We start from the raw sequence: 23,219 nt of genomic DNA on the forward strand, positions 1-23,219 counted from the left end.
GTCCCACCTTGCCCATTCACCATTAAAACAGAATGTTAGCAAGCTCTGATGTCCTCTAGTGTGTGGCTATGTCCTGGTCCTGGGGCTAGAACTCAGGGCCTGGGTGTTGTTCCTGAGCTATTTTTGCTGCAGAAGGGCTGAGTAGCAGCTGGATGAACCTAAAACTAAAGAATGTGCCCACCAATCCTTACGTGGTGTCTCAGAAAGGGAGGAGAAAGAGATAGTGAGAGAAAAGAGAGAGGGGGGAGGGAGGGATGGAAGGAGGAAGGGAGGGAGGGAGGGAAGGGAAGGAGGATATCTCAGCTCATGCTGACCTGGGAACAACGAGAAAAGGAGACTGAAGAGATGGGGACCTCACAGGTCTGGGAGAGGACCCAAATTCCAGGGACCACAGAAGGGCACAAGCAGCTGTGAGCTGGGAAGAGCTATGGTCCCACAGCTCTGGAGCCAGCGGTCTGCCCATGGGATGCCTGATGTGCATTTCCCCCACAGGACACCATAGGCAGGGACAGTGGTCATTTCTCTGTGAGGAATCTGAGTGCAAGTTTGCTGTCCCCACACTGAGATGAGCTAAGTCCTCCAGGATAAGGCAGGACACAGCCTCACCCAGGACCCCACCAATCTAATTCACAGCCCTGTGTGCCTTAGCCTCACCCTCAGGCCCCCGGGAGGCCTCCTCTCATACCCCTTCCTCTCCACCACTCACTGCTGCCTCTATGTCCCCCTCTCCCTTCTCCCCCTCTCCCTCTCTCCCCCTCACTCCTTCTTTTCCCTCTCCCCTGGCATTCAGCACACATGATCTCCACCGCTCTGTGTCAGGACCAAAGAACACTAAGCAGGGGACTGCGTGGAACCCTGAGATTTTATTATATGTGGAACCCTACAATTTTGTTGTGAGAAAACAGATTTGTGGGACTAGATCCTGGGTGTGAGAGTACGAGACTCAGAGTGCTCTGAATGTTTGAAAAGAACACATGAAGCCAGGCGCTGGTGGCTCACGCCTGTAATCCTAGCTACTCAGAAGGCTGAGATCTGAGGATATCGGTTCAAAGCCAGCCCGGGCAGGAGAGACCGTGAGACTCTTATCTCCAATACACCACCAGAAAACCGGAAGTGGCGCTGTAGCTCAAGTGGTAGAGCGCTCGCCTTGAGCTGAAGAGCTGAGGGACAGCGCCCAGGCCCAGAGTTCAAGCCCCACGACCAATCAAAAAAAAAGAAAAAAGAAAAGAACACATGAAGCTGGGTGCCGATGGCTCACGCCCATAAACCTAGCTACTCAGGAGGCTGAGATCTGAGGATCGTGGTTCAAAGCCAGCCCGGGCAGGAAAGGCCGTGAGACTCTTATTGCCAAAAAACCACTCAGAAAACCAGAAGTGGAGCTATGGCTCAAGTGGTAGAGCGCTGAAGAGCTGAGGGACAGAGCCCAGCCCAGAGTTAAGCCCCACAACCAACAAACACATACACACACACACACACACACACATACACACACACATGAACCAAGCCCATGGCGCTGACAGCTCAGAGGACACTGGGTCTTGAGCGGTGAAGAATTTGCTTGAGATTTAGGCACATGAGACTTTGTTTTCAGGGTCACTCTCTCTTGTCTAGCTCTAAACTTAGACAGAGGAGCCCTGAGCCACGAGCCTTGCCCCTGGGATTCGTCCAGCTGTATCCACAGAACAAGGAGTGCTAGGTTCTCCTCCTCCCTTGGCACAGCTCTTGGCGGAAGATGGCCAGGCCGAAGCAGCTCTGGCAGGACGCTGGCCAGCCTCAGGGTGCCAGCCAAGCAGGGGCAGGGTCCTGGGGCAGGGAAGGGCTTATAAGTCTCCTCTGGGAAGCTACTCAGATCAGAGCTCGCCTCCTGCCCGGACACCTCCAGTCACCATGTGGTTCTTGACTCTGTGTGTCATTCTGTCCCTGGGGAAGACTGGTGAGACAATGGGAACACAGGAGGGGGGGCCCTGGCACTCACTCTGCCCTCACCCCAAAGTCCTTCCCTCTCTCCACCCTAGCCTCGCTCCTCCCACCCACTGCCCACTTTAGATCAGGTGCCAGGCTTGTGCATGTATCTCCCAACAGTCTATACTGCCAAACCTTCCCCAGCCCTGATTCTCATGCCATGCCCTCCCAGGAACTCCAGAACTTTCTTTCCTTTGGGCTACCAGTACTTCATTAAAAGGGGCCAAGTTGGAAGTCATCTTTGTCCTTGTGGGGTTCAAATCTTCCCAGACTAGGCGCAGGTGGCTCACACCTGTCATCAGAGCTATTCAGGGGGCTGAGATCTAAGGATCGGGGTTCCAAGTCAGCCTGGGCAGGAAAGTCCATGAGATTCTCATCTCCAATTAACTAGAAAAAAGTTGAAAACAGAGCAGGGGCTCAAGTGGGTACAGCACCAGCCTTGAGCAAAATATCTACAGGATAGTGCCCAAGCTGAGTTCAAGCCCCAGTACTGGCACCAAAATAAAATAAAATAAAATCATGCCAGGACTGCCATTAATCCTGCCAAGTTCTGCTGATTTTTCCCGTGCCTGTGAGATTCTTAATTAACACTGGCTTGGAACGTAGTATCCGGCTTCCAGTCCACCCCTTGGAAAACCCAGATCCTGCCAAACCCTGTCATCTTCCAAGAGTCATAGGATCCGCCAAAATCACAGCCCCTCTCAGCTGGCCACGAGACTCTTTGCCCCAGATCCTTCACAAACTGCCAGCCTGTGATCCCAGCACCTGAGAAACTGAGGCAGGAGAATCATGAGTTCAAGGCCAACCTGGACCATATAGCATGACCCCATCTCTGAAACAAAAACTAAAAACAAAACTCCTACACAGCCTCCCCTGCCTGTGTCCTGGGTGCCCACATCTTCCCCCACAAAAACTCTTTCTCACCGGGTGCTGGTAGCTCACGCCTGTAATCCTAGCTACCCAAGAGGCCGAGATCTGAGGATAATGGTTCAAAGCCAGCCCAGGCAGGAAAGTCCATGAGGCCAATTAACCACCAGAAAACCAGAAGTGGCATGTGGCTCAAGCAGTAGAGCACTCACCTTGAGCTGAAGAGCTGAGGGACAGTGCCCAGGCCCAGAGTTCAAGCCCCATGACCAACAACAACAACAAAAACAAAAACTATAAAGTCCCCCTCATTGGAACAGCCAGGAACCCACAAACCCAGACAACTATCCAAATTCTGGGTCCTTTCCATCATCTTGTCCACAGCCCAGGTATTGTTGCCTTGGTCCCCCACTCCCATATCCCTCCAAACCCACAGCTCTTCTCCCAGTCCAGTCCCCCCAGCCCTGCCAACTCTGGGTCCCCTTCTGCAGGTGCTGCGCCCTTCATCCAGTCCCGGGTCATAGGAGGCTGGGAGTGTGAGCGGCATTCCCAGCCCTGGCAAGTGGCTGTGTCTCACCACGGCCTGGCAGTGTGTGGGGGAGTCCTGGTGCACCCCCAGTGGGTGCTCACAGCTGCCCACTGCATCAAAGAGTGAGTAGAAGTCTGGGGGCATGGCTCAGGAGCACAGCACAGCCCCGGGAGCCTCCCAAAAGTGACCAGGACCAAGGGACGTAGAGGAATAAGTTGGCAGTTCCCTGGGTGAGCTCATGTGAAGCTGGGGTGAGAGGGAAAGGGGGTGCTAAGCCAGGTGGGTCAGGGACAGGCTGAGCTGGATCTCCAGGTCCCTGGGTCTCTGGGTGTGTCTTCAGCGCTGTGCTTTTGGTCGATGTCCTCCTTTTTTGGTCTGTATCCTTCCATCTCTGGATGACTCTGGTCTCTATCTCTGTACATGTCAGCATTTCTGTGGTCATCTATCACTGTGTCCTCTCTTGTCTCTCTCTGTCTCCCTTCTCCTCATTCCTTTTCCCTCGCTGCTGACTACATTCCCAGCGTGGACCCCAGGGCACCCCTGAGAAAAGGAAACCCCAACTGCGTGAGAGGGAAGGTTTTCCTCTGCCACCCACCCACCCCCGCCATCCCTTCTGTCCACCCTGCAGGCCCCAGGGAATCCTGGAGAGGCTGGAGCTGGGTGGGCGCTACTGAAGGGGGAGGAAGAAGAGGGAGGAGAGTGGAATAGGGGTGCAGGAGGAGAGGAGCAGGGCGCTGGAAAAGGGGACCAGCCTCAGGCCTCAGGACAGGCCCTGCCTGCTGGGAAGCCCTCAGCTCAGTCCCAGCTGTAGCTGGGCAGCTCAGGCCCTGGCCCTCCTCCCCTCACCCTTCCCCTCCCTCTGCTGTCCTGCTTTTCCCCTCCCTTCTCCTCTATCTTTCTCATGGCCTCTGCCTTGTCTCCTTCCTGCCCCCTAGGTTCCCATTGTCCCCCTCTGCTTCTCACTTCCCCTAACCTCTCTCCTCTGTTTATCTCTGTATGTATGTGTCTTTCACACCAACGCCCGGCTTACACGATTTTCACAGATGAGTCTTCCCCCTCTTTTCTTTTTTCTTTTCTTTCTTTCCTTCCTTCCTTTCTTTCTGTCTTTCTTTCTTTCCTTTATTCTTTCCTTCTTTCTGCCAGTCCTGGGGCTTGAACTCAGGGCCCAGGCACTGTCCCTGAGCTTCTTTTGTTCAGGCTAACTCTCTACCACTTGAACTGCAGATCCATTTCCGGCCTGTGTGTATGTGGTACTAAGGAATCGAACCCAGGGCTTCATGCATGCTCAACAGGCACTCTACCACGAAGCCACATTCCCAGCCCGTCCTTGTTTCTCAGACTCTCCCTGGGACCCTCCTGACACCCCTGCCCCGTCTCCCCACGCCTTCCCTCACCCCTGCTCCTCCTCGCAGCACTAGCCAGGTCTGGCTGGGTCGCCACAACCTGTTGGAGGATGAAGACTCTGCGCAGCGCGTCGCAGTCAGACACAGTTTTCCACACCCGCTGTATGACATGAGCCTCCTGGAGGGCAGAGACCGGGGCTCCGACTCCGACGGCAGCCACGATCTGATGCTGCTCCGCCTGTCGGCACCTGCCAACATCACCGACGCCGTCCAGGTCCTGGGCCTGCCCACCGAGGAGCCCTCGCTAGGGAGCACCTGCTTCGCCTCAGGCTGGGGCAGCATCCATCCCCAAATATGTGCGCCTGCCCCCGACCCGGCCACCTAGATCTGAGACCTCGAGACACTGCGGGGGGGCGGGGCTGGCGGCTAGGGGCGGGGCCACAGCAGGGGGTGGGACTGGTAACGAGGGGCAGGGCCACTGCGAGGGTGGGGCTGTTGGCGAGGGGCGGGGCCACCGCATGGGCGTGGCTGGTGACGAGGGCGAGGCCACCAAGTGGGCGGGGCTAGTGGTGAGGGGCCTTGTCACATAAGGTTCAGGGGGCCGATGAGCAAGCAGGGCTGGTGGAGAGGATAGAGCTCAAGGAGAGGGGCGTGGCTAGTGATGAGGGTGGGACTAATGATAAGGGGCGAGGCTAGTGGTGAAGGATGGGATCAATGGTGAGGGGCGGGACCAAGGGTGAGGGCGGGACCGGTGGGAAGAGGAGGGTCCGGTGGGTGTGGTCTGCAGCAGAGGGCGGGGCCTGCCTTGAGGGGCGGGCTCAGTGTGGGGCCGTGGTCCAAAGAGTCCACACTGCAGCCGTCTTTCTCCCTGGCCCTCAGCCTTGTTCCCCAAGACCTTGCAGTGCGTAGACCTCAGACTCTTGTCCAACGGCATATGTGAAGAAGTCTATTCCGAGAAGGTGACGGAGTTCATGCTGTGTGCTGGGCGCTTGAAAGGCGGCAAGGACACCTGTATAGTGAGCCAGGCCCCTCTCCCCCACCTGGCCCATGATCTTGAGGGGAACAGAGTGAGGGCACCCTAATTCTTTGCTGGACCTGAGGCCAGCCCCCCGTCTTGGAGTAAATGCTCTCCGGGGGTACCCCTCCCCACCAAGTTCCCCTCCCACTGAGCCCTCCCTCACCTCCCTCCCTCCAGCCACTGTCTCTCTCTCTCATGTAACGGCTCACTCCTTCCGGAACTGAGCTTGGGAGACATTCCTGTGGTCCCCATATACCCAGGTGATCTGTCAGGTCTGACGGATGGGGGTTCCCAGGGCAGATACTGGGGCTCACCTCCTCACTCTGTCTCTGTCGCTTTGACCCTCAGGGTGACTCAGGGGGTCCACTCATCTGTAATGGCATGCTGCAAGGTCTCACATCGTGGGGTGGCGACCCCTGTGCCTTGCCCAGACGGCCTGCCCTGTACACCAAGCTGATGCCCTACCGCAAGTGGATCGAGGACATCATGATAGCCAACCCCTGAGTGGCCTTGCCGGGCACCCCCTAGGAAAATGGAGCCCCTACCAAGTTGTGGCATCTTCCCACCCTTCTAGACTCCAGGTCCCTGGAGGCTCAGAGCTCAGCTGGTCAAAACCTGAGACTACTGGACGCTGCTGGTTCATACCTATAATCCTAGCTACTCGGGAGGCTGAGATCTGAGGATCACAGTTGGAAGCCAGCCTGTGCAGCAAAGTTTTATCTCCCATTAACCACCAAAAAGCCACAAGTGGAAATGTGGCTCAAGTGGTAGCTACTGTGTCATCAGGTAGATTCAACCCACTGTGCAACCATGTAGAGAAGTCCTATGGTCTTTTTTGCTTTGGATTGGGTCAGTACATCATGCCCCTACCAAGACCCACTAAACCTGCTGTCCCTGTCCAAGGCCTATCCCTCCTTCAGGGACCATGGACTGTAGACCCTAGCCTTCCTCCCTCAGACCCAAGGCTCTAGGCCCATCCTTCCTCCCTCACATGGACGAACAAGCATACTTTGGTGCCATCTTGTGGTAGGATTCCTCCAGGACAGCAGAAAGAGATTTTCTGCTTCTTGACTCCTACCAGCACAACCTAAGGGTTAAAGTCTGGACTCAGTACACTGCCACCTATCTATGTTCTCTACCTGCACCTCAATTTACCCATCTGTGAACTGGGGTTTGCTTTGTTAACTCTACTTTGTTGGTACTTGGGTTTGAAATCAAGGCCCAGCTCTTGCTAGGCAGATGCTCTACCACTTGAATCATAACACCTGGCAAAACTGGAGTCTTGATAAAGCACTGGGAAATTCAGAAAAAGCACCACATCTGAATGATCTGGAAATGAGGCGTCTTCCAATGCTCCATCTTCTGTCTGAGAAAGGCAACGTTCCTTGCCCAGTTTCTGTACCTGGGGAACCAGGACTAGAATCAGCTCAATGCTGAGAGGACGAGCGCAGAGCTCAGGAACTTTTGCCTCAAAATGCCACTATAGCTAGACTCAGTACTGGCGCACACACACACACACACACACACACACACACACACACACACACACACACACACAAAACCCTATTGACCTAGTCTGCCAGAATGTGTTAGGGCCTACAAATACCAAAGTCTGCTATTCTAGAAATACAGAGATCCTGTTGTTCTCACCCCAGTCAGGAAGGTATTTTCCATGAAGATGACGATGTCTTTGCAGACCCAGGGTGGGGCAGGCTTATGACACGTTTCGTCCTTTGCTAGAAGGCCCCAGAACAGTCCCTCCCATGCTTGGACCCTCTCATTACTCAGACATCTAGACAATTGCTTCAAGGTCTCTGGGGTTCTGAGACTCCAGAAGCCAAACTTAAATACCTGAGGCCTTGGATCATCTTTGTGATGATCTGCAGGCTCCAGAATTCAAACTCCAGATTCCAGCTTCAGAACCCAGAATCAAGGCTGTAGGATCCACAACAAGACTTGAGCATAAATCTATACTCTACATGCAAGACCCTGGAAGCCCAGAAGCCTAGAAGTCAGGCCCATTCTCTGGTCCAGCCTCTTTTTTTTTTTTTTTTGGTCAGTCCTGGGGCTTGAACTCAGGGCCTGGGTACTGTCCCTGAGCTTGTTTTTCTCAAGGCTAGCACTCTACCAATTGAGCATCATTTCTGGTTTTTTTCTGTGTATGTGGTACTGAGGAATTGAACCCAGGGCTTCATGCATGCTAAGCAAGCACTCTACCACTGAGCCACACTCCCAGCCCTGGTCCAGCCTTTTAGATGTGCAATGTAGATTTGAAACTCCAGACCCGGCACTCCGAACGTGAGTCTAGACCTAGATGCCAGAATCCACATGCCAAAATCCAAAACCCAAAATTCAGCTGGGTGCCAGTGGCTCACACCTGTAATCCTAGCTTCTCAGAAGCCTGAGATCTGGTGACATGATGACATCATGATGATGACATGGTTCCTGCCTGGCCAGAAAAGTTCATTGAGCTTTTTTTTTTTCTTTTGCCAGTCCTGGGGCCTGGGCATTGTCCCTGAGCTTCTTTTTTTCTCAAGGCTAGCACTCTACCACTTGAGCCACAACACCACTTCTGGCTTTTTCCATTTATGTGGTCCTGAGGAATTGAACCCAGGGCTTCGTGCATGCTAGGCAAGCACTCTACCACTAAACCACATTTGCAGCCCTCATGATACTCTTATTCCAATTAACCAGCAAAATTAAAAAGTCAAAAGTGGAGCTGTGGCTCAAATGGTAGAGCTTCAGCCAGTCTTAAACAACAAAGCTAAAGGAAAGCACCCATAGCCTAAGTTTAATCCTCAGTACACACACACACTCACACACACACACACACACACACACACACACACACACACACACAAACACCTCACACACACAATCCAAAATCTAGTGTTTGTACTGCAGACCTAAGGAAATACAAAAGTTCTGACCTTAAATGCCAAATTCCAAACACCAGCCCTGGTGTTTTATTTTGTTTTTTTTGTGGCCAGGACTTCAAATTTGAACTCAGTCTCATGCTTGCAAAGCAAGCCTTCTGCTTTTAGGGTTTGGGGTTGTGGGGTGTTGTTTTGTTTTGGTCATGTGGCTTGAACTCAGGGCCTGGGCACTGTTCTGAGCTCTTTGCTCAAGGCTAGCACTCTATCATTTTGAGTTACAGCACCAATTACAGTTTTCTGGTGGTTAACTGGAGATAAGAGTCTCATAGACTGCCTGGGCTGGCTTTGAACTGTGGTCCTCAGATATCAGTCTCCTGAGTAGCTAGCGTGAGCCACCCAGGGCCCAAATGGTTTTGTTGGTGGTGGTGGTGGTGTGGTGGTGGTAGTGGGTTTTCTGGGTTTGTTTTTTCTTTTTTTTTTAAGATAAAGTCTCATAGTTTTACTTGGTGTTGATGTTGGAACACAATCCTCTCTCTGCCTCGGAATAGCTGGGGTTATAGGTGTTCACCATCACACCTGGCCCAAGTCTGGCTTTTAAATGTGAAGGCCTGGGATCCAGAATCCAGTCTGACTCAAAGGCGATACAAAGGCCTCATCCCCCTGGAACTGAGGATATGACTTAGTGGTAGAGTGCTCGCCTAGCATGCCTGAAGCCCTGGGTTCAATTCCTCAGTACCACATACACAGAAAAAACTGGAAGTAAAGGTATGGCTCAATTGGTAGAGTGCCAGCCTTGAGCAAAAGAAGCTCAGGGACAGTGCCCAGGCCCTGAGTTCAAGCTCCAAGACTGGCAAAAAAAAAAAAAAAGCCCCACCCCAAGATCCAGACTCCAGATCTCCAAAAAACCCAGACAACACAGACTTCAGGTCATCAATACCAAACACAAATCCAGAACCCATGATCCAGATGTAGAATACAAGTACAAGAACTTCCCATCAGAGAAGCAACAGGAAGAATGCAGTTCCCATAGGCTTACACCCCAAATCCCAGCCTCTGTATTTTGCCATCCTCCAATTTTCTGCCCTAGGCTCCCCCACCCCTGCCTTGGGTGCACTGGGCCCTGGGGAGGAGCTCCTGACAGACTCACACAATAGCTTCATTCTAATAAATGCTCATTAGACCAAGTCCCCCGCCCCACCAGCCACCCCAGCGTCCTGCCCATAAAGCCAGCTCTGAGCCACCTCCCACCCCACCCCACCCCATCCCCAGACCCAGAAGGAGCTGAGAGCTTATAAAGGCAGGCTCTCCGGTGAGCATGCCCTCTCCTGCCATCTGAGTGCCCCGAGAAGCTGCTGGAGGATCTGGAGGGGGTGAGACCTTTGAGAAAGCACTTGGAAGGGGGTGGTGAGGGGAAACTGGGGGGCGGGGCGGGGAGAGGGTAGGGGGAAAAAGTGTCAAGGGCACATGGTAGGCCCAGGTGTCCTTTGCTGCGGCTACAGGTTGAATCAGAACTAAGAAAATGTCTTGGAAGTTGCCAGGAGCCCCAAAAGGGGGAGGAGGGAGAGGAGGGACCAGAAGGGTGACCCTGAAGACACACATCCTAGAACCAAGGACATGGTCATGAGCGATCCTGGTTCGAGTCGGTTCAGAAGCAGCCTGAGGCTTCCTGCGTGCCAGGCCTCAAGCCAGGCAGTGCTGGGGACACAGAAGACATGACTGAACTCCAGGGCCCTCGATGGGGGAGCAGGAAGAAGCCCAACCTTGGCGTGTGTGGGGAACTGGTCCATCAGAGGCAAGACAGGCCCTGGAGGAGATCCAGAAGGCTCCTAAGAGTGGGGCCAGGCCTCACAGGACAAACACAGATTCGGGGAATGGAGGGGACACTAACTCACTCCCCAGATCTCCCACCTGCCAGGTCCTGAGGCAGCAGAACTAGGAAATGCAAGTCCAGTCAGAGCAGGCCTGCCCAGAGCGGGCTCCTGGTCTGACGCAGGGGGGGGTGGGGAGTAGCAGAGGACACAGACAGCCCTGTGGGTGAGGAAAGGCCTCTCAAGGAGGATGTGGTCTAACCTAGTAGGGGTTAGCTGCAGGCGTGAGGTCACAAGGTGGAAACAGTAGCAGTGGCCTAGTCCAAAAGGACAAGGTCCTGAAAACTGGAGGTCGACAATTGACTCATGGCTCTGAATTGGGTGGGTGGGAGGACCAAAGGCTGAAACTCCATCCCGGGGCCATTAGGGGTCCTGAGCAGGCTGGGTGTGGGGGGGGAGCCATGGGCAGCTCTGGGTTAGAAAGACCCCCTCGGAGGGCTGGGGTGGAGGACAAGGTAGGGAACACCTGGAGACTGGGTAGAAGGCTGAGACAGGGTCTGAGCCAGGGCTCTGAGGCTTTTGCCAGCGACTGAGGTGAGACAGGCTGGGGGATCCCTGGGTCTTCCGGGTGCCTAGAGATCAGTGGAGTCTTCCTGAGATGGGGATCCTGGGGAAACAGTAGGCAGGGGCTGTGGGAGAGGGAGGAAGGCATGGTGAGAAGAAATTTTGTGGGTATGCGCACATCAGTCCTGAGACTTGAACCCAGGACCTGTGTGCTACTGTTCCTGAGCTTTTATGTTCAAGGTTGGCACTCTACCACTCGAGTCACAGCTGTACTTCTGACTATTTGGTGGTTAATTAAAGATAAGAGTCTCAAGGAGTTTCCTGCCCAGGGTTGGCTTTGAATGGTGATCCTCAGCTCTCAGCTTCCTGAGTAGCTAGGGTGACAGCTGGGAGCCCCAGCAGCCTGGCTAAGAAGTTTCTTAAGTAGGAAGCCCAGGGAGTGAGTTGGGATCTAGAAGGACCATAATGGGACACAGGGGTCCCAGGCTCACCCCAGCTTTCACTCTGTCTCCAGATCTCAGCGGAGCCTGGCCCCTCCTCCACAATGTGGCTTCTCGCCTTCTTCCTGATGGCATCTGCAGGTGATGGGGTCTGTGGGAGGCTGGTGCCCTTCTGCCCCAGAATGGGTCCTGGGACCTGTCAGGCCTCATCTTACACAGAGACCACTTAATGGCCCCACCTCCATCCGCCCCCACCAGCTACCTACAACCACCTCTCATCCACACTTCCCCGCCCGACCCCCAGCCACCTGACCAGCATCCTGGGCTCTAGAGGTGACACCTGAGGCCTCTCCCTGCCTGTAACAGTGAACACCAACCTGAGTTTGAATCCTGAGTTTGCCCCTTTCTTACTGTGTGACCTTAAGGAGACCACGTCAGTTCTCTGGGTCTTCTGTGTGTCAGACAGCCCCTAACCCAGACAGCAACAGCAAGATTCCACTAATGTCACCGCAAGCATTGAGCGAGGGTAGCAAGCCTCCAGGTGCATGCGGTGCACATCTGTCACCCCAGCCACACAGAAGGCGGAGATCTGAAGGTCGCATCCCAAAGCCAGCCTGGGCAGGAGAACTCTTACTTCCAATTAATCACCAAAAACTCAGAAGTGGATCTGTGGTTCAAATGGTAGAACACCAGCCTTGAGTGAAAAAGCTAAGGATAGGGCCCAAGTCCCTGAATTCCAACCCCAGCACTGGTGTGTGCGCACGCGCACGCACACACACACATACACACACACACGCACACACACGCACACAAAGGTGGTCCTGCTTCTGCCACTTTCCAGTTCCTTAACATCTCTATGCCAAACTATATGTCAGAGATGCCAGCAATTCCCTTACCCATTAATCTGAGTTTAGTGCATAAGCACCATGGGGCACTTAGAATGTGCTAGAAAAGCATCTCTCATTCACACCACTTCCTCACTGCTGTGGTTCACACAGGGGGATGACCACAAATTCAAGGTCACCCAGATGGCTGGACTGCAGCTCCATGCACTGCCACCCCCCAGGGAGAAATTACATGTAACCCGATGCCTGAGCCCTGAGTGGAGGAGGAAGATATTCACTACCCGCCCCCCAACAGCCAGCCTGCACATGACCCTGGTTCCCCCTGGGGCCTTCAGACCTCCCCTCTGCCACCAGCACCCCTGGGGCTCTCCCCATGCCCTTTCCTCCCTGCCCCCCACCTGCCTGCTGCACCCAGCTGAGGCCTCTACCTTTCTCCAGCTTGGACTGGCCAGGTGCAGACCGGTCCCAGCTGCTGGCCCGCGCCCTCCTCCAGAGGACACCTCGCCCTTCCTCTCTTAAGCCCCTTGGACACACATCCGCATTCCCCTCCAGTCCCTGACCTTGGTGGGCAGAGCTAGGAGTATTGGGTACCAGTCCAGCCCCATGGACCGCTTTGAACCTCCAGGGGATTGTAGGGGGGGTCCCATCTACACTGCACCATGCAGGGGGGCTGTGGGTCTGGAGACCTGGAAAAAAACAAGCAAACAAAACCTGATTATGTCCTTTGGCACGATGCCCGCCCATGTGGAGGTAGATGATCTGGAGATGGGTGACAGCGTCCTGTTGCAAGGCTGTGTCTGCTGCTATGTGTCTGCCTGCTGCGTGGAGGCCGATCTGGGGAGGGGAAGGTGGGCCTTCTAAGTTGATGTCTGGAGGGTGTGTGTGTGTGTGTGAGAGAGAGAGAGAGAGAGAGAGAGAGAGAGAGGTGGGAGTTGTTCTGGGGCTTGAGCTCAGGACCTGGGCGCTGTCCCTAAGTTTTCCTCCTCAAGGTTGGTGCTCTACTTCTTGAGCCACAGCTCCACTTCCAGCTTTTTGGTCCTTCATTGGAGATGAAAAGCCCACAGACTTTCCTGCCCAAGGCTGGCTTTGAACCTTGGTGCTCAGATCTCGGCCACCTGCATAGCTAGAATGCCAGGCGTGAGCCACCAGCATTGGGTTCTGGATCTTTAACGATGACAAAATGGCTTGTGGATGAATCACATTTTTTACCTTGACCCTGTGTCTGAGTCTGTGTGGACATCTGCCTTCCTTTGACCATCTGTGTGTCTACAAGCTGCCCATCCCCATAAAGTCCCCCATAAATAAATAAACCCACTAAATAAGCTATGCTAATTAAGCAATCACAGGGGGCAAGGCATTTGTCTCTTATATATTTCATCTTTATAGCCCATCTCGTTTTCCAGACAAGACTAGGGAGGAACAGAGAAGTCAAGTCTCTCTCGGTCTCACAGCCAGTGCATTTGAACCCAGGAGTAAAGCCTCGCCTTCTCTGTGTGCAAATATGCACATCCATGACACCAATGCCCCAGCCTCTGCTCTCCTTGGGCCTCCAGACGCTGCTGTGCGCACGTGTGCGCCTGCCGTAACCGCCTGTGTCCAGACACACACAGGGGTGTTTCTGCTGTCAGTCCTGACATAGTGGCCCAGGTGTCTGTGCGTGAATTTTGGTGCCATCCCTGTCTGTCCTGGGCCTGGAGATGTGCACGTGTGTGCAGGCATGACCGTGCTGATAGGTCACTGTGAGCCAAGTCTGCTTGCCACACCTACTGAGTGGCCAGGTCTGTGACAATAGCGTGACCTCAAATGACACTTCCCAAGGGATCACCCTGTCTGTGGGTGATCCCCCCTGCCCCTGTACCCAGAGGAAGATGGCTACAGATGTCCAGGCCCGTGGTCAGGGCCCCTGAGCAAATAGCAAGGATTTCTAAGCTGGGGGAGGGGGGCTACGGTAGAAAAGTACCAGTGAGGGTAGGGGGTCAGGGTTGCTGAGGAGACCCCTGTCCCCTCTCCTAACAGCCCGGGATGGCGACAAGGTTCTAGAAGGAGAAGAGTGCCCACCCCACTCCCAGCCGTGGCAAGTCGCCCTCTACGAGCGCGGGCGCTTCAACTGCGGGGCCTCCCTCATCTCGCCACACTGGGTGCTGTCTGCTGCCCACTGCCAAACCCGGTATGAAGGCCAGGTGGGGGGGAGATGCATGGCTGGGTGGGTGGGCAGGGGAATCACAGTGCCTACCCCGATGCCCATACTCCAGGGCTTGAATGGCAAAGGGACTCTCCCTCTTGGGTTCTGAAGGAGGAAAAGGTTGGGGGTCAAGGTCTCAGCTGGGGTTTGTGGGTTCTGAACCCTTAAATCCCAGGAGGAGGTGAGAGAGCTTTCCCAGTCTTTGACCTCTCCGACTGCTCCTTCCTGCCCAGCTTCATGAGTGTGCACCTGGGTGAGCACAATCTGCGGAAGCACGAGGGCCCGGAGCAGCTGCGGGCCGTACTCCGCACCATCCCGCACCCCGGCTATGAGCCACGCAGCCACCTTCACGACATCATGCTGCTGCGGCTGGCCCGCCCCGTGAACCTCACTCCACAGGTTCGACCCCTGGCCCTGCCCACGCGCTGCCCACACCCCGGTGAGGCTTGCGTGGTATCGGGCTGGGGCCTGGTATCAGACAATGAGTCTGGGACTACAGGAAGCCCCACGTCACAAGGTCAGTGAAAGGGTGGGCTTGGGTGGCAGGCTTCAAGGAAATCTATCTTCCTTCCCTGAGGGGGGAAGGGACAGAAGTATGAATCTAAGGCCACGCACAGTGGCTCATGCCTGTGATCCCAGTTACTCGGGAGGCTCAGATCGGAGGATCACAGCTCAAAGCCAGCCTGACAAGATAGTCTGTGAAACTCTTATCTCTAAGTAACTCCAAAATACCAGAGGAAGTACAGCTCTCTTCCACATCCACTGTCTTCTTCAGTGAGTCTGCCGGACACTTTGCATTGTGCCAACATCAGCATCATCCCAGACACATCTTGTAACAAGGATTACCCAGGCCGCCTGAGGGACACCATGGTGTGCGCAGGAGTGGAGGGCGGCGGCACAGACTCCTGTGAGGTCAGGGAGGGGTGTCCCACTGGAGGGAGGCCCGGGAGGGGACATGTTGGGGGTGCCAGAGTTGGCTTAGGTTGTTTGCTTGGGGCCAGAGAGGGTTCGAGGGTTGGATTCAGCGCTGGTGCAGCAAGAGCGGTTGGAATGGTGGGGAGGTTGGAGCCGGGACTGGTCTGGATGAGTGGGATCTAGCCAGGCTGAGTTGGGGTGCACAGGAAAGGTCTTGGGTACGGCCAAGTTTGGGTGAATTGCTGCTCCATTGGGTTAGGTGCGAGGCAGTGGTTAGATTGGAGTCCAGCAGTGACTAGAATGAAGATGAGGACACTGGATTCAGGAAGCTCCTACTTGAGTCTCCATTGTCCCCACAGGGTGACTCGGGGGGACCCCTGGTCTGTGGGGGAGTCCTGCAGGGCGTGGTATCCTGGGGAGACGTCCCTTGTGACACTACTACCAAGCCTGGGGTCTATTCCAAAGTCTGCTGCTACTTGGACTGGATCAGAGAGACCATGAGGAGGAACTGACCCCTGGCCTGTGCCCCGAGTCCCAGCCTGAACAGAAGTGCCCACCCTGACCCAGAACAAATCTGGCCACTCACTGGCCCCCCCATTGTAGCCAGGAATGAGGCTCCGCCCTCTCCAAGCCAAAGCCAGCCTCCAAATTCGCCCACTCAACACCAAGACAGCAGAGCGAGCTGCCCATACCTCCTCTGTGCAAATTTCTGTGACTTTCTTCTGAGAGGATGTGAAATGGGTGGCAGAGGCTGGGTGGGGAGCGGCTCCATTTCACCCATGTTCCCAGTCCCTGGCTGAGGGGAAATGACTCCGAGCAGGGTACTGTTCACCCAGCAGAAGTGTGCAACCACGCACATAAACACCGATTAATGGCCCAGCCACACCCATTGTTGGTTTTTCCGTCTGTAAAGTGCATCATCATATTCAATAAAGGCATTTGTGTGCATGTGTGTGTGTGTGTGTGTGTGTGCCTGCCAGTACCACCAGGGCTTCAACTCGGGGTCTAGGTATTGTCCCCTAGCTTTTTTTCACTTAAAGCTGGTGTTCTTATCACTGAGCCACACCTCCACTTCTGGCTTTTTGCTGATTATTTGGAGATAGAGGTCTCACAGACTTTCCTGTCTGGGCTAGTCTCAAACCCAGATCTCATCCTCAAATCTCATCCAAGTGTGAGCCACCAGTGCCAGGCTCAACAAGGCAATTCTTATGAACTAGTGAAAAGCAGCACTGTCCAAATATTCTTGATCTCTGGATCCTGGTTTGGGGACCCTACATGCACTGGGTCACAAAGAGTGAATGACTTCTTTCTCTTCAATATTTAGTTCCAAGTATCTTGACAGCTGATAGCCTTGGCAAAAAGGAAAATACTGCCAGGCTGGTTCATGCCTGCCATCCTAGCCACTGAGGAGGCTGAGATCTGAGGATCGTGGTTCAGAGCCAGCCTGGGCAGGAAAAGCCGTGAGACTCTTATCTCCAATAAACCACTCAGAAAACCAGAAGTGGCACTGTGGCTCAAGTGGTAGAGCGCTAGCCTTGAGCTGAAGAGCTGAGGGACAGAGTCCAGGCCCAGAGTTCAAGCCCCACAACCAAAAAACAAAGGGGAGGGGAATACTCTTCTTAAATTAGCCACCATCCTAACAAGTAACAGAAGTGGGACCCTATGAGCTGCTTTGATTTTTACCAATGAGCCAAAAAGCAGGCTGGAAGCCTATGGCTTCACCATTGAGGGTTCAGGAATCTTGATAGTCCTCAGAGACCCCCAAAATAGGACTTTTAAGGTCACTCAATCTTGAAGCACACGAACTTCATCCTTGAGACTGAGATCTTTTCTTGGTAGGGCTCGGGTGGTAATAGGAATTTGTGATGCAAGTCTTCACCAAGGAAGGGAGGTAGACCAGATCTCCTGCACTTTGCAGGGCATGACCTTGAACACCCATAGCTGAGTAACGAGAAGAGCCACGGTCACCCCAGCATTCTTTGGGGAGTCATTGGATTTTGAAACCTTAGTGAATCTTGAAACCTTAGCCTGAAATTTATTTCCTATTCTTGGCTCTGAAGGTGTTCTCTGATTGTGGTGATGCTCCATCTTTGTGTTACAAAAAGAACAAAATATTGGAGGCTCTAGATCCTGAGTCTAGAACATTCTGAAAGCTAGGATTCACAGTTCAGTTGAAACGGGCCAGCTGCTATCTTGTGGTGACAGCAATTAAGGCCCCGATTGCTTCTTGGAGCTCTGTGTGAGGGGTCGGATACTTCTCCACCTGCCCACCATGCCTCGCTGGCTCTGTGGCCCCGAGCAAGGCTCCAGGAGCTGCCCAGCCCCACCCCACCTGGCCTGGGCACTGGGCACGCAGCCAGTGTGACCAAGCCAGCACCACAACAGGTGCAGGTCCTCCCTCTTCTGCCCCAGCTCAGGGACAGGTGGGGGCAGCTGGCCTCCATCAGCAGGGGTGGGGCCCAGAATTGAGTGCCAGCAAGGCAGGGGTGGGGCGCTAAGGGCAGGGGGGGGTGGGGATAAGGGCTTTTAAAGGCTCCACGAGGAGGTACTCCAGCTCCAAGCTCACCACTTCACCACTGGCCTGCCTTGGACGCCTCTAGCACCATGTGGCTCTTGGTTCTGTGCCTCGCCCTGTCACTGGGGGGAACTGGTGAGACTGGGGGAAGGGGAGGGAACCCTGGATCCACCTTGCCCACACCCCTAAATCCTTCCCTCCCACCTCCTCCAGCCTTGTCTGCAGCCCATAGCCCACCCTAGACCCCTGTCCCCCAGGGCACCACCCTCCTCCCTCCTTCCCCCACTGGCTCCTCTGCCCCAGAACCTCCCCCACTCCTTAGCCAGAAGGGAAGGCCTGGGCCACCTGTCTGTCTCTTAGGAGTTCACCAATGCTTCCAAGGAACCCCCTAGCCCTGGATCATCCACCGCCACCCCCGATTTTCCTGTGACCCTTGAGCCTGCAGCTCCCCCAAATTTCAGCACACCCAGTGTCTTTCCCACCCCAGCGGTCAGTGTCTTCCGCAGGCTGATGTCACTTCATCTCTGACATCCCACAATCCAGCGGACCATCCTGCTCCCCACACTAACTGGCGGGGATCACCAGAAGGCTCCCCATCTCGCATGGGGAGTGCGCAAATATCCTTCTCCCTGTTCCCATGCTCTGTGCAGCGCCCCAGTCTCCCTCCAGCCAACACCCCCAGACCCTCCGTCCTTCAACTCATCCACCACAAGCTGTGGCTCTCCCCACCTGCATACTGCCCCCCCATCTTCACAGCTCTGGTTTTCTGGGACCCAGCCAGGGCCTCCTGCTGCCCTCCTAGGCACCCCAACATGTGATTCCAACTCCCTCCTCTCCTGTCTCCTTGGTGGCTGGGCCTGACTCAACCCCATTCTCTGTGCTTGTCCTGAGAATGTCCTCAAGTTTCTCCAGTGCTCAGGCCATGAACCCCATCTCCCTGAGCAGCGCCCCTCGCCCTCCCCCACAGGGCCCCTGCGCATGCGCCACCATCCCGACCACTGTTTGTTCTCATGGCCCCATCACCCCAACATGACAGTCTTACTGGACAGGAAGGACCCCAAACCCTCCAGAACCCCTCTCCCAGCCTTGGCCCTGCACTTGCCCTTGCCCCGAATTCTAACTGTCCCTGCCTAGCTGACCACGTCTAGCCCAATCCGGAGACCCATATCCCAGATGCTGTGGTGGCATCGTCTGCCCAGGGTCTCATCTCCCACTCAGGACCAGCCACCCCCGACCCTCAGATCTCTCCTGAGACCTGGGGCTGCATCCCCACGTGCCCAGCCTAGGCCCTGCACCTTCCTCCTGCGTCAAATCTTGAGCCCAGGTCTCCGCTGACCCTTTGCAGGTGCTGCGCCCCCTATCCAGTCTCGGATCGTCGGAGGCTCAAAGTGTGAAAAATACTCCCAACCCTATCAGGTGGCCGTGTATCATTATAGCAATCTCCAGTGTGGGGGCGTCCTGTTGAACTCCCAGTGGGTGCTGACAGCTGCCCACTGCTTCAGCGAGTGAGTAGGAGCCCATGGCCGGGGAGGAAGGCAGCCCCGCTCCAGGAGAAAGCAGCCAGGGACTTTCCAGAACCCCTCAGGCCAGGCTGGGGGCTGAGGGGCTAGGGAGGGCCTGCAGGGGTGCTGGACAGTGAGAGGGAGCGCTGGGTGGACCCCCTGTCCATGTCCCCCACCCCCCGTGTCTGCCTCTGTCTCTCCATGGTATCTTTGGGCATCTGTCTTCCTTTCTGTCCCCGTCTCTCTTGGGTGCGGTGTCCCTGCCTCTGTCCCCTCTGTGTCTCTGGGTCTCTGCCTCACTGGTCTTTCTCCTCCCTCTTTGCTGACCACACTCCCAGCGTGGACCCCTGGGCACCCCTGAGAAAAGGAAAGGCTGTTCTTCAACTGTGTAAGAGGGAAGGTTTTCCCTCTGTTCCCTCCCCCATCCCTTCTTCCACCCTGCAGAGCCTCAGGGGAGCCTGGAGAGGCTGGAGCTGGGTGAGAGCAACTGAGGGAAGAGGAAGGAGAGGGAGGAGAATGGAGTAGGGGTGCAGGAGCAGGGCTCTGGAGGAGGGGACAGGCCTTGGGCTTCAGGCCAGGCCCTGCCTGCTGGGAAGCCCTCAGCCCAGTCCCAGCTGTGGCTGAGCAGCTTGGGGCCTGGCCCTCCTCCCCTCACCACTCCCCTCCCTCTGCTGTCCTGTTCTTCCCCTCCCTTCTCCTCCTCTGTCTCATGGCCTCTGCCTTGTCTCCTTCTCACCCCCTTCTTCCTGACCCCTAGATTCCCACTGTCCCCCTCTGCCTCTCGCCCTCCACCCCTGCACCTCTATCCTCTATCTCTGCCTTTCACACTCTCCCCTTCCTGTCTTCTCACACACACACACACTCAATTTCCCCAGGTGTGCCTTTCCCCTCCTCCTTCCTCCGTTTCCCACTCCCTGCTCTGTCTCCAGTTTGGTCCCTCTATGACCCTTCCATACCTGCTTTACAGGGGTCTCTGCCCAGCTCCGCCTCCCTTCTCACTCCCTCCATTTCCCTCCCAGCAATTACCAGCTCTGGCTGGGTCGCCACAACCTGTTTGATGATGAAGAGGAAGCTCAGTACGCCCAGGTCAGTGAGAGCTTCCCGCACCCATACTTCAACCTGAGCCTCCTGAAGAACAACACCCGTCACCCTGGAGAGGACTACAGCCACGACCTGATGCTCCTGCGCCTGACAGCACCCGTGGACATCACAAAGGCTGTGAAGCCTGTGGTCTTGCCCACCGAGGAAGCACAGATCAATACAGCCTGCATTGCTTCTGGATGGGGCAGCATCGAACCACAAAACTGTGAGCCTACCCCCTCCCCCCAGGTCTGAGGGAGGGGGGGGAATGCCCCAGCTGGGTGAGCTAACAGCTGCTTTTTCTCCCTGGCCCACAGACAAGTTCCCGGATGACCTCCAGTGCGTGGAGCTAGAACTCCTGGATAATGACGTGTGCAGGAAAGCACATCCCCAGAAGGTGACGGAGTTCATGCTGTGTGCAGGGCACTTGGAGGGTGGCAAAGACACCTGTGTGGTAAGCAGCACCTCCATCCATGTGGGGGGGATCTTCATCTGGTTATAGTCTTCATCATTGTCTTTATCTGGCCTTCCAGCCCCAGGAGTGGGGCTGGTAGAAGAGACACAGATTCCAAGTTTTGGGGGGATTTTTGGTTGTTGGTCATGGGGTGGGAAAGGGCCTGGCCCTATCCCTAAGCTTTTCTGCTCAAGGCTAGCACTCTACCCACTTTGAGCCACAGCTCCCCTTCTGGTTTGGGGGTAGTTAATTGGAGAGATAAAGAGTCTCAGAGACTTTGCTGCCCAGGCTGGTTTCAAAATGTGAACCTCAGATCTCAGCCTCTAGAGCAGCTAGGATTATAGGCCTGAGCCACCAGGGCCCAACTGAGGAGACTCAGATTCTGAACTGAGGTCTGCCCGCCATCTGCCCCCAAGGCTGCCCCCAGTGCCTCAGTTTCCTCCCTTCCTGAACCCCCATCCTGGCAAGTACTGCACACCCCCGTATCACAGTGTCCCCTGTGGCATGTGTTCTGCCTGGTCCCAGAAAGCTTCCTGAATGGGGCTGAGAGATGAGCCAGGAGGGAAGGGTCACCTAGCTCCTCTGGCCTTTCCAGCTGGACCCTGTTGCCTCCCCCTCACCGCTGTGTTGGAACCCTGTCTTCCAGCCTGGTCCACAGACCTTTCTCACTATCTCTCTGTTTCCTGTTCTCAGGGAGACTCAGGGGGCCCGCTGATCTGCAATGGGGTGCTGCAAGGCATCACCTCCTGGGGCCATGTCCCATGTGGCAGCCCTGACAAGCCTGGTGTCTACACCAGAATTACCAAGTACAAGCAATGGGTAGAGGAAACCATGAACAACAACTCCTGAACGCCACCTTCTCCCCACTCCCAATAAAGCCAAATACGCATCACACCAGTGTCTCCTGCCTTTATCTGGCTTTCAGCCCCCAGCCCATCCAGCGGATCCCAGTCTGCCCTGGCACGGGGCTGTGCCGATGCGGACGACCAAAGGGGCAACCAAGGCTGGGACCCTCGGGGCGAAGTCGGGGATGCCCGTGGGGCGCTGGGCCGACCCCTGTGAGAGCAGGGGCACCGAGGAGCTGCAGGGCACCCAGCTCGGTGGGGGAGGTCGGGAAGGGGGCAGAGGGCTGATGGCAAGCCACGCCCCCAGGGAGGGGCCTGCTCCCTAGATGGACCCTGCAGAATGCCAGGACAGAGGAAGGGATGGGAGCTTGGGGCATGGCCTGAGCTGGGACAGGGACAGGGCAAGGCGTGTGGGCGTGGTGTGAGTGCTTGAATGTGGGAGGGGCCTGGCTAGTAGTGGTCTGAGTGCCCTGTAGTGGGCATTGCCTGGTAACGTGTGTGGGCGTGGTCTTGCAGGACTGACACCAAGGGCGGGGTCTAGCTGGACATGAGTTGGGGGGGGGACAAAGGGGCAAGGGGGGGTGCCATGTGTGTCCTGCCATAGCTAGCATAGGGACCAGGCTACAACTATGCACACTGTCCAGGCTGCAGACCCCAAGAGGGGTGTCAGACCTCTGGAGTGGGGACACTGTGAGGACCCAGTGGGCGGAGACAGGATGGCAAAGTGTGGGCCCTAATGCTGGTGGTGAGGTTGGCCACGGTGGTCTTCAGAGGGTGCGGCCTGTTCTCAGGGCCTCCAGAGAGGGGTTGGGGATATGAGTGGCCACGGTGAAGGGGCGGGCCAGCACCTGGCCTGGTTAGAGCTCAGTGTTCTGAATTGCTGAGGAGTTCTTCGTGGTAGGGTCTTGAGTGTCACCCTGGTCGGAAAATGAACTATCCTCAGTCTGCTCAGGGTCTGAATCTTGCTGCTGGGACAGGCGCCCCACGGCGCCCTGCTGAAAGGCCCAGCGACGATAGCTTATTCTCCGCTCCATGGCGGGCATCCTCCGGCTCCACAAGCCCACTTGGTTAAGGTAAGAAAGGCCTCCTGTGGGAGGAGTGCACGTGGGAGCTGGACTACCAACCCCAATTTAGGCCCACTCATCCCTGCCTCCTTCCCTGGGCTCTGCCCCCTGCTCCGACCAAGGCCCCACCCTTCCTTCCCAGGCCTGGCCCTCACCGGCCCACAGCATCAAGCCACTGGAGCACAAGCAGAGGTAGAAGGTCACCAGGTAGGATACCTGTGGCCTGGGGTGCAGGCTCTGGCAGTCAACCACAAAGAGCGTCAGACTGAGGAGAATCAGGAGCCCTGCACTGGGGTGGGGCCAGAGACAGACAGGAGGCTGGACAGTGACCCTAGTTCTCCCAGGAGGAGGAAGGGAACAGAGACATCCCCTCCCACCATCTGTGACAAGCAGACAGACAGACACACAGCCAC

The 23,219-nt window shown here is 55.7% G+C and overlaps 3 protein-coding genes across 3 annotated transcripts; all 3 read left to right on the forward strand.

The window, feature by feature from the left end:
* Positions 1-1,884: 1,884 nt before the first annotated feature.
* LOC122125650 (kallikrein-2-like) lies at positions 1,885-6,220 on the forward strand. Its single transcript, XM_042700197.1, has 5 exons — positions 1,885-1,933; positions 3,318-3,477; positions 4,768-5,054; positions 5,578-5,714; positions 6,065-6,220. The coding sequence occupies exons 1-5, from the start codon at positions 1,888-1,890 to the stop codon at positions 6,218-6,220; spliced, it is 786 nt and encodes a 261-aa protein (XP_042556131.1). The 5' UTR covers positions 1,885-1,887.
* Positions 6,221-9,934: 3,714 nt separating this feature from the next.
* On the forward strand, positions 9,935-15,919 carry Klk15 (kallikrein related peptidase 15). The gene is made up of 6 exons (XM_042700184.1): positions 9,935-9,962; positions 11,479-11,545; positions 14,266-14,416; positions 14,665-14,948; positions 15,207-15,343; positions 15,706-15,919. Exons 2-6 carry the CDS (start codon positions 11,509-11,511, stop codon positions 15,856-15,858), a joined length of 762 nt encoding a protein of 253 aa, XP_042556118.1. The 5' UTR covers positions 9,935-9,962; positions 11,479-11,508; the 3' UTR covers positions 15,859-15,919.
* A 1,971-nt stretch (positions 15,920-17,890) lies between these two features.
* On the forward strand, positions 17,891-21,791 carry Klk1 (kallikrein 1). The gene is made up of 5 exons (XM_042700174.1): positions 17,891-17,996; positions 19,207-19,366; positions 20,383-20,669; positions 20,761-20,897; positions 21,591-21,791. The coding sequence occupies exons 1-5, from the start codon at positions 17,951-17,953 to the stop codon at positions 21,744-21,746; spliced, it is 786 nt and encodes a 261-aa protein (XP_042556108.1). The 5' UTR covers positions 17,891-17,950; the 3' UTR covers positions 21,747-21,791.
* The last annotated feature ends 1,428 nt before the right edge of the window (positions 21,792-23,219 follow it).

The sequence above is a fragment of the Dipodomys spectabilis genome, unplaced genomic scaffold, assembly GCF_019054845.1.
Source record: "Dipodomys spectabilis isolate Male_0828 unplaced genomic scaffold, ASM1905484v1 ptg000266l, whole genome shotgun sequence".
Lineage (NCBI taxonomy): Eukaryota > Metazoa > Chordata > Mammalia > Rodentia > Heteromyidae > Dipodomys > Dipodomys spectabilis.